This window comes from Mustela nivalis, assembly GCF_964662115.1.
Source record: "Mustela nivalis genome assembly, contig: HAP1_SCAFFOLD_1734, whole genome shotgun sequence".
NCBI classification, from domain to species: domain Eukaryota; kingdom Metazoa; phylum Chordata; class Mammalia; order Carnivora; family Mustelidae; genus Mustela; species Mustela nivalis.
The window spans coordinates 87,278-98,219 of NW_028134930.1; the positions used below are offsets into that span (position 1 = coordinate 87,278).

At 48.3% G+C, this 10,942-nt stretch overlaps 1 protein-coding gene across 2 annotated transcripts; it reads right to left on the bottom strand.

The window, feature by feature from the left end:
* Positions 1–988: 988 nt before the first annotated feature.
* Positions 989–9,998, bottom strand: LOC309858016 (mitochondrial ornithine transporter 1-like). Of its 2 annotated transcripts, none has more exons than XM_082750693.1 (4): positions 9,586–9,998; positions 4,637–4,805; positions 3,531–3,687; positions 989–1,397 (listed from the first exon to the last, which is right to left on the bottom strand). In XM_082750693.1, the coding sequence occupies exons 1-2, from the start codon at positions 9,789–9,791 to the stop codon at positions 4,679–4,681; spliced, it is 333 nt and encodes a 110-aa protein (XP_082606819.1). In that variant the 5' UTR covers positions 9,792–9,998; the 3' UTR covers positions 989–1,397; positions 3,531–3,687; positions 4,637–4,678. The 2 variants fall into 2 exon arrangements, with proteins under 2 accessions (XP_082606819.1, XP_082606820.1); XM_082750694.1 differs by lacking the exon at positions 989–1,397 and adding an exon at positions 1,728–2,468.
* Between the last annotated feature and the right edge of the window lie 944 nt (positions 9,999–10,942).

A 10,942-nucleotide genomic window follows, 5' to 3' on the forward strand; every position in this document is an offset into this window, starting at 1 on the left:
TGCTGGATGTTTTTTTATTCTAAGTACCTTAACGTCATTATGTATATGTTTATATATTTATATATTATATAAATAAAATGTCCTTATTTATGAACATGCCTGGATGCAGGTGCTCTGTTTCCCTCCAAATAGCCCTCAAAGGGTCTCAGCTACCAGTGCAACAGCCCATCTAAAGGCTCTTTAGGAAAAGCTCTGACTACATTACTTGCTGTAATTCGTGTTACAGAAACACATGTTGCCGCTAAACAGTTTGTACTGTTCCCTTGAACATGCACGCAGCCGTAAGCCAGAGGGGCAGACCAGGTGGCAGACTTATGGACAGGGGGCAGGGATGGGGGATAGATACTTAGCTGGCACTAAGGAGAAAACCCCAATTTTCAAGACTTGCTTTTTGAAAGAAGATTACAGTTAGGGTTACTCTTCCCTAACCCTGCAAGATGCATCCAAATTCCTGGCCACTGAGTTGCTACACTCTAGTGCTTTTCTCACATAAGGACAATTTACAGGCTTGCCTCCTTACATCCTGACATAAATACTTCCTTGAACAACTCGAGAATCTTACAACATGGTACATCAGAATGATACTGTTTTTTTTTTTTTTTTTTCCAAATATATCTGACTACCCTGGAATAGAATTATCTAAAACATAATAGGAAAATTAGCTATTTTTAAAAAATAAAACACTTTCCTGCTATATCAACCCCATCCACACAACCAGGCAGAAGAATGCTGCTGGTGGGCCAACTTGCACAGCTGCAGTATACAGAAAGAGCAGCTGCTCACTGCCCCAACCCTCTGGCTACTGCCGCGTGGCTAGAGTTAGCACAGAGCCTCTGCAGAGAACAAAAAGCTTCAGGTAACCAGAGGTTTCACTCGAGGGGGACACTGTGCCAACAAGGACAGACACACACGGGACAGATGTTAGCAGCGTCAGCCTGCTTAAGAACACAGGTTTCTGAGAGAGCCCTTGCTGTGGTCTTGGAGCAGCACGGTATGATGTGGCTTGCCTAAGTGGGGACGAGAAGGGACCCTCTTACACCAGGTGACCTGGAGTTTTGTGGTGGTGGTTAGTGCATTCGTATGGCATAGCTAAATAAAATTACTTGGCTTGTTTCATTGCTTTGTAAAGTCACCCCCTATATACAATCCAGAAAATCCACGGACTGCCAGTACCAAATGTAAAAGGCTCCAACCCAATAAGAAACATGGCAGTTAGCGATCCTGAGATAAATATAAACAAAGGGGTCACCCCAACATCACTCACTGTGGAGGACAAGTCCTCGGTTCTGTCCAGTTCCATCCGAAAGAGGACCTTGCCCATGAGCACTGTCCTTCAGGCACCAGACAGGGAACAAGGGCTTCTCTTGGCTTTGGCACTCTGCTCCCGGGAAGGGTTTCTGGTCGGTGGAGGCAGTGAGTGAGTGAGTGGGCCAAAGTGCATCAGCAGGCGATAGACGGTCCAAAGAAATAATCTGCAATCCTACCCAGGCCAGGACCCAGAGACGGAAGAAGCAGGCCTGCTGGCGGTCATGGGCCTTCACAAAGCACAGCAGCAGGGCCTCCTACCCTCAGCACCTCCCTCAACCCAAGGCCCAGCAGAGGGGGTGTTCTTTGGGAGAGAAGGGGAGCTGGCACAGGTGAGGGGCGTGCTGCTCTCACCACACCTCACAATGTGTCAGGGGCACAAGATGATCCCACCTAGGAAGTGAATGGGAAAGTCCAAGAGGCTTACTCCTAACTTAAATCGTGAACATGGAAGCCACACCAGTTTGCGGATATGTTCTCCTCTACAAAATCTACAGATAGTTCAGTTGTCAAGCACCACAGAAAAACTAAACTTCATCCACTTAGCACAGTGCATGTACAAAGGTTCTAAAAGAGAGCCTACATCTAGAGTAAGGAATCACTCATAGTCATCTTCATGAAACATGGTTACCTCAGAGTTTTTCTGGTGAGATCTGAGAATTAAACATGGAACCAAATGACACCTTACTAACATGTAACCATGCAAGCTGCACGGACACATACAGGTTTATGCAAAGTCCTGAGGGAGCTATATTTAGCCTTTCAGATGCTGTGCAAGGCTGGCAGCTTGCCCTAAATGTCCCACCAAGGACAAGAGCAGCAACTGAGTTCGATTTCAGTACGATTATGGGCAGAAATTAATAGGATAAAATGGAGGCCCTTTTCACAAAGTTTAAGATTTAGAGTATAAGGGAAGACCAAAAAAACAGAACTCCTATGAAACCAAAATAATTCCCCATTAGTCTTGTACTCCGTGAAACCCTGAGATGAACTGTCGGGGTCACGTGCCTAAACCTGGATTTCGTTTCACCAGGACACTTCAGTAGGCTTCGAACTGGCTCATCATCAGCTTCCTACTGTATTCGTAGGCCAGAAAGAGCACCCCATTGCAGGGAACTCTCGGATCATTGTGGGTTTCAGTCCAGAATATAAGGCCATTATTCCTAGAAGACAAGAAGTGATCAAAGACTGAGACGCCCCTTCACAGAGAGACCCTGTAAAGCCGCAGAGCCCAGGGCTGGACACCGACAGATCCAGACAACACACTGAATGCCGACAAGGGACGGAAGGGCTTCTGTCCAGGTGTCCCTGGACGAACGGGAAGGATGGAGACTCACGGCAACGAGGCCAGGCATCCAGTGTTCCAGCAAATCTTGGCGACGCTCAGGTACCACACATGAGTCCCGGACTCGCTCCTGGTACATGGACCGGGCAGCGCGAGGCCTCACATGGGCAGAGAGAAGCAGCCCCAGAACACAGGAGGGCAGCAGCCTCACAGAGTCACTCGGGAAAACAAGAACCGCAAGACACTGGGCCCAAAGCACAGTCCTGTGTTCACAGCTGGCACTTCCCAGACTGTTATGAAGATCCAAGTGGATGAGGGAGGTGTAAGGGCTCTGTGCAACTATGAGGTTTTATGCAACTCTGGAGTATTAACTGAACCGTTTCCACACCCTGTGACCGCTCTCTCGGAAAATCAAGTACACATCCCGAGGTGGAAGATGTACAGCGGATGCTGAAAGGACAGGTCTCTGCTCACCAGAGGCACGATCCGGGCGTTATACAAACATCTCCTAGAAAATCTTGATACTCCTACATTAACTCTCAAAATTCAGAGCCAATCACCTTCAGGAAGTCTGAGCATTAGGGACTTGCAGCACGTTCTTTTAAATCCTTTAGTGGTTCTGTTAGAGATCCTTTTCTGATACTGTCTATACTCTATAGAACAAGGGGTGCTGAATTCCAAGCATTTGTCCCCTTAGGCACAATCTGGAGTTTTAAAGTTCCCTCCGGGCTATTTAGAACAAAGAATCCTGGCCCAGAAGCGAGGAACAAGGACATCAAACATTCTTGAGAATGGAAGTAAGCTAAGGCAGGGGCCCTAGAAGAAGGACAGGGGGCAGGGGAAGAGAGCAACCACACACATGTGATCGACCTCCAAGAGGGTTACAGGGAAAGGACCGGTCTAGACATACCCACTCCATTTCTACAATGAGAAGACTCACCTTCATTTTTCATAATGCTTATAAAGATTCTGATAAATCCTGCCTGTTTTCCAGATGGAAAGTACATGAATTCTGGATTTGACGCAATCCACTGGGTATACAGCAAGCCAGAGGCAGATCCCACCAACTCCACCGCTTAACATCACAGGGACAGGGCCTGGAGGAGGAAAGCAGCCAACAGCATTTTTGTCTCAAGGACAGCATTTCCAGAGGTCAAGGTGGTAGTGGGTGCAGGTAGATGCAAATAAAAATGCTGATACTTCGGGCACCTGTGGCTCAGTCATTAAGGCATCTGCCTTCAGCTCAGGTCCTGATCTCAGGGATCGAGCCCCCTTTGGGCTCTCTGCTCAGAGGACACAAGGTCCCATGTGGCACTCTGGGTCTGCCCCTCATCACAGGACCTTATCAGTGCTGGTCACTGTGGCGCTGTGGCCCTCCTGGCCTGCCCTCCGAAGGACTGGTCCACACAGAACCAACAGGCCCCCAGCAACAGGGCAACCCGCCCCCCACCCCATGGGAATGAGAACAGTGGCCACTGAAACACAGGTCATGTTTTTTCCAACCCTCTCAGTCTGCAGTATTTCATTATGTTAATGCCCCACAGCCCTGATTCTTCCTTTACCATGAAAGACAAAGTTGTCTTATTAAACACGACAGTTAAGCCTGGGACTTGCCTAACCCCAGAATAAGCCCAAAACACTGAAGTGATGTGTTTGAGAATTAACAAGTAATCATTCCTGCAAGCCAAACATTGACGTGATTGCGTCAAGCAGGTACACAGGACAAGCTAGAAAGAATGACACTTTTCAGTCCTCTGGAAACACACTCAAGATTTGTTACCAAGTTTTATGCTTATTGCAAAATGCTTTACAGGTGATTTCCCACAGGAAAGTAATTTCTATATTCTCCCCTAAAATGTTACTCCAGTAAAGAAGTCTGGGATGCACAGCTTCACCCCCGTGGCAAGGACATGAGTGCACCCAGAGGAAGGTGCCAAGGTCCTTTCCAAGCCTCCAGAAACCTCCGTGCCTAGCAGACCCCCACAGCCTCTGCAACAAGCAGGCCACTGTGGGGCACGGCCTGGCCCAGCCCAGCCAAATGCTTACCTAGCTCATCCTTCGATCTTCCTGATGCAAAAAATGACCTGCTCAGCTCGTAGCTGCCAAAGAAGAGGAAATAGCCAGGCACCTCTCGGGTAAGGTGCTGGAGAGGCCGTGGTAGAAGCCCAAGCGGCCGTCCTTCCTGAGGACGCTCTTCACCACGGACCAGACTGTGCTGCAGGGAGAGAGAGCTGTGCTTAGGGCCGGGGAAATGGGGGGCTGGGGAGGAGGCTGGCACTTCTATCCAGTGGCAGGCCTGGCTCAACCCTGAGCAGGCAGGGAATGGCTGATTCTAGAAACCCACGGACCCAAATTCTGAAAATGAGGCTTCTGCAGGGAGGAAATCTCAGAGAAGCACAGATCCTTTTATTTTAGGACAGCGGTTCTCACTTGAACTGTCCAACAGCTAGGAAATATCATTAAAGTGTGTATTCATAGAGAGCTGTGTGTGGCCACCGTGCCTCTGGCCAAGACTTCAGCAGACCATGCCAGAAACCCGTCTCAAATGGAGCCATGTTCACATTTTCCAAGTGTGCCACTCAGCAAAGGAAGCCCTGAGAACACTCCTGGAGAAGGAGTACACTGGATTTCTGGAAAATCATAAAGACCTCCTCTGAGTGTGGACAAAACAATGATGGACCTGGACCAGGGCAACCATGGCAGGGCGGGTTCCTAGAGCTGCTTTTTCCTAGTTGCAAGGTTCACCATCGCAGGCAAGGTCTATTTCATGGTACACAAGAAACAAGGGAAAAGTAGGTGCTTGTGAGCCAACACTCCTGCCTGATAACCGTTTCTCCCCAAGGGTGGTCGGTGGAGGTGGTCTTCAGGAATCTGCCCACAGCTTACCCCTATATAAAGGATTCCAGGAGCAGACCGGGACCCTCAGAACATGTACAAATAAAATCCAACGCACATTTGACAGGTGGAGAAAGAAAAGTCAGGGAAAGCCAGACAAGCTCTGATTTTTATATTGCTTGCATCCTCTTGCCCTCAATAAACAAATTCACTTTTTGGTTCATTGAAAAAAAAAAAACCCTGCATTCATACATTTTGGATATTATCCAAGATGTAAAAGAGCCAATACCCACTTTTGTTCAACAGTGAGTAAGAGAAATTACAATAAGGAGCTGTACAGCTCAGCAAGAATCAAATGCCCTCGTATTCGCCCACTCCTCTACCTCCTTCTGTGCCTACCCTCCTCTACCTTTCTTTCGAACGGGTGGGTATAGAAGGAATCTGTTCAATGCTTACGGTCTTTTCGCTTTGTGTTAGTGCAGTGAAGTAGTAAGGGAGTAGATGTTACTTGAAGGCAAGACAAAGGAAATTCTTAGAAACTCTACAGGGCAAGAAGCACCGAGGATTTAGTTCTTAGAAAGTAAGTAGGCAAGAACTTATATTTCAGGCTGATCAGAGCCCTGGAGCAGTAGTAATGCAGGATCCTTTCTGTCTAGACCCTTCTTCCTGACGGTATGCGCCATGGCAGGCCTTCTCTGTCAGGAAAACAGCAGCAGAAACCACATCTTTGGTGTGTTTTATCTTCACAGTGCTCTCAGCAGGTGATTTCCCTTGGACCAGTGAAGAATCAAACCCCCCGGTGATCAAAAGCATTTCAGAAGGTTTTAGCAGGCATCAGTCATTATCTAGGTCCTTCGTACAACTCAGCTCCCATTCTACAATGGGAATGTAACACAGTGATCCAACTCAACGGGACTGGCCTGCCTTCTGAACCAAGTCTTAACCCCAAGGTACCATATACCCCTGTGTAGGCCAGGAGTATATAGCCACACTTAAAATATTGTCAACCGATACTTACCTTTGTGCAAAGTGTCCATTCGCTTAAGTTTTTGGAACCAACAATTAACTTTCCTTAAAACTACCTTAGGAAGGGGTGCCTGGGTGGCTCAGTGGGTTAAAGCCTCTGCCTTCAGCTCAGGTCATGATCTCAGGGTCCTGAGATCGAGTCCCGCTTCAGGCTCTCTGCTCAGCGGGGAGCCTGCCTCCCTTCCTCTCTCTCTGCCTGCCTCTCTACCTGCTTGTGATCTCTCTCTGTCAAATAAATAAATAAAATCTTTAAAAAAAAAAAAAAAAAAGAATACCTAATGTACCTGAAGTCACACCACTACCATGTGGCAATGCTAGGATTCAGACCTGGATCTGCCTGACTGCAAGATCTAGCTCCTTTTATTAGTCATAGTCATGGCGACACACACGGAATGTATCCCCCACGCCTAAGCCTCTATGCAGAAGCCACAACCCCAAAGACACACCATCACGATACTTCGGCGTATCTGCCACTAAGCTTCATAAAGCGAGGTTCTGGGGCCATCCCTGCATGCCCCAAATCCAACCTGGAACAACCACATGTACAAGGTAACTGTTGCAGATGAAAGCTCAGAATAAATCTTTAACCAAAAGCTGCTCATTGCAATGAACTCCTGACCTCAGCCACAGAGGGCAGCAGGAGCGAGGACGGGGGAGGAGGGGGTGAAGGAGGGGTCAGCAAGCTCCAGGGCTGGAGGTAAAATGGCTACACCGGGAATCTAAACGGAGAAGCAAATGCAGGGAACACAAGCATTCATTTCACCACAGGAGGGTCTGGTACCACCAGCCACAGTCACCAGCAGGGCTGTGAAAGCGAGGTCCCATCAGAGTTCAAAAATACGGGGAAAAGTCTGAGAGATCAACTGTCAGGAATTCTCTTGAGCGTTCACAAGGGTCAGAAAATAAGATCCCTTCCAACTCCTGAGTGTTTGGTCACAAGAGCTCTGCTGGCACCTGGGACTGGGCAGGAAGAGTGAGCTGCTCACAGAACGACTGGCTCCCTGACTCTCACCTGTCAAGCCAGCAGCCTGAGTCACCTAACCACCAGGACGCCACACCCCCGTGAAGCGACCACCTCCCCGACTACGGAGATCCTCTCCCAAGCTTTCCCCAAACCGTGAGCAAAAGCCTAACAGACCGAGCACATGCACTTCATTTCCCTCGGGCACCCTTTGTCAATTTGCTGACCAGCAGCCAGAACGGCCAGGTTTGCGGGAACAAAGATGGCATCGATCGGTGTGGAAGCCCTTCAGCCTAAGAGTCGGGGGCCTGAGTATGAGCACGCTGTTCCAGTGCAACAGCAAGGTCAAAGCACACCTGCAGTGGAGTTTGAGTCCTCTCCGCTACCTGGGCGCCCAGTGAGGCACACGAGGCCCCAGGCTGCACCTGCAGGAGAGGCGTTAGACCCAGAACTGAAACCGCAACAGGCACAGGATGGGATTTGGTAAGAATCAGCTGGTTATCTCCCATTCAACAAACCTGTACCTGAACCCTCCTGCTGTGTTAGGACCCCATGTGGACAAAGGTCAAAGGAGAACTCTACTCGGGGTGGCATTCAAGCCAAGGACATGCAAATATTTACGGTATCATTGCTGAAATTCACGGCAGGCTCTTCCAAGCAGTGCTTTCCTTTCATTGCCTCTACTGACCAGGTCTTCTTTTAGACCTGACCCCTACCACAGTCTAGAGTCCCGACTCTGGTCTTAGGGCAAGAGTTCTGGATGGGGACTCGTAAGACACAGCTCTGGGTCCTGTGCTCAGTTATGAGCTCAAGTAATAGGATCCTAAGCCAGTATCTGCAAGTTGGAGTCCCCATCTTTAAAAAAAACAGCAGGGAGAGCTCTGCTGCTCTCATAGGATCATGAGGAGGGATGAATAAAACAGGACAGGTGTGGGTGCCCCAGCTCCATCAACTCTAAGGTAGTGTTTCCCTGCCAGGTAATAAGCAAACGCCATTCTGTGGGATGAAGACGCAGCTCCCTCTTGCCTCACCAGGACGGGAGAGGAGGGTACGGGGTGAGAACACATGAAACAGAATGGCTTCTTGGCTGTAGGACTTCCTCCAGGACCTCATGTGGCTACTTCCTACCTCCATCTTCTCCATAAGGCATCCTTCTCTGGGAATGTTGCAGGGGACCTAAACGTCCCATCTTGTCCCAGAGAAAGTGTCCCCCTCTAGCAGGAAGAGTGACAGTCGCTACAGTGTTATGTCAGTCTCTAGCATGAGATCCCACACTCTCCTGGTTTCTCTCCTGCTTATTGCTTTACTTCCTTTTCCTATTCATGACACTTCTGTGCCAGAAGGTTCTGGAAACCATAATGCCATCTCCCTGGGTGATTCCATCCAGTCCCATGCCTTTAAAAAACACGTTCCATCCGTGAAGAAAAAACCCTGCTTACAAAAGGGCACGTCTTTGAGATCACTAGGCGTCTCCAGAGAACACTTCTGTACAGAAGGGGCCTACAGTCGGGTGGGACCGGAGTTGCAAATGCGTTTCCAGTTCCTACCGAAACAACCCATACAGCTATCTGCCCAACCATTATCCTGATACAATTTTCAATGATTTAAAATAAATCAACGTTCAAAAAAGGGAGTGCTACACATGGCCAGTGGTTCCTGAATCCTCTATGGTCTCTGTGTAAATAAATATGCAAGGGAGGACGCGGCACAAGCTGAAGTCTGATGTTTGGGCCGACTTGGCCAAACAGTCAGTCCATCCGCATCTTCACAGACGCTTCCAGCTCCTCCTAAAATTCCAAGTTGCTCTCCAGCCTTTCTGGCTCAGGCAGCTTCTTCCAGTCCTCTGTACTCTGATGAAGGGGAACCCAAAGCTCGGCTCACAAGTTGCACCTGTGGCTCCCGTCTAGCCCTGGTGCCCACAAGAGAAGCAGTACCACCAGGGCATCTGAAAAGCATCTTCCTGAAGAACAGCAGCACGTAAGGGCACCTCCTTATTCACGGTGCATTACTGACCAGTCTTCTGCAAGTTTTACATGACAACTTCACAATCAGAAACAATGTGGTTATTTTAAAAAAGGAAACACTCTTCCCATAAGGTATCATAAAAATTTTGACTGGGCAACAACATTTTCTTTCTAAACAAAGGAAGAAAGTGTTAGTGCCCACAACTCACCTCAGCCTGGCCTGCTTCTCCAATCCAACCACCTCCCGCACCACCTGTTGGCAGAAGCTGTAGCACATGAAGAGGACCGAGTTCTCGGCGATGTTGGCGATCAGCGCTGGGCTGGTCCCCTTGTAGAAGCCGCGGAAGCCCACCTGGGAGTAGGTCTTCAGGCAGCAGTCGGTGAGGCCCCGGTACAGGTCAGGGAATGTCTGCATCTTCACTTTCAAGGTGTCAAAGAGCTGCCCCGTCAGGCACCTGGATAGCTCAGGTCATGATCCCAGAGTCTTGGGTCGAGCCCCTAATTGGGCTCCTGCTCAGTGGGGAGACTGCTTCTCCCTCTCCCTCTGTCTGCTGATCCCCCTGCTTATGCTCAGTAAATAGATAAAATCTAAAGGAAAAATAAAGTAAAAGAAAAAAAATTTGAACCAATTACTAATAATGACATTGAATCAGTAATCAAAAAAAAAAAAAAAACCTCCCAACAAACGAAATTGGACTAGATGGATTCACAGGTGAATTCTATGAAACATAAAGGAGAGTTAATCCCTATCCTTCAAACAGCATTCCAAAAAAAGTAGAAAACTTCCAAATTCATTCTAGGAGGCCAGCACTATTTTGACCTCAAAAGTGAAGACAGTACAAAAAAAAATTACAAGCTAACTTGTCTGATGAACACAGTTGCAAAAATCCCCCTCAATAAAATAACAGCAAATGGCATTCAACAATACAGGAAAGAAAATCCTTCAGCAAGATCAAACAGGCTTTATTCCAGGGATGCAATGGTGGTTTCAATTTTCTGAAATTGATCAGTGGAATGCACCAATTAGCAAGAGGACAAAAGCCATAAACATCTCAAATACAGAGAAGCATTTGACAAAGTACACCATGAAATGGATGGATTTCAGCAGAGCAGGTTTAGAGGGAACACACCTCAGCATAATAAACCCACAGCTAACATCACACTCAATGGGGAAAAGCTGACAGTTCTCCCTCTATGATTAGAGACAAGACAGAGATGTCCATATTCACCACTTATTTAACATGGTACTAGAAGTCCTAGCCACAGCAATCACACGAGAAATACAAGGCATTCATGCTGCTGCCCCTCAGAACAATTTGTTACTTAAACTGTAACCCCTGGAGGATTTTACTAGTTACCAAGCACATTTAGATATGGCCTTAAGAAATACATATACTGACAACAGGTCTTTGGGGAGAAGGATGATATAAGACCACGAAGCTGGGCAGCTGGGGATGCCGGGCTCGCTCAGGGTGGAAGGCCGCCCCTTCACGGAAGCCAGGCAGTCGGGAACACCAGGCCCGCCCAGGGCTGAATGCCGCCTGCGTCAGGGAAGCGGAGCACCCC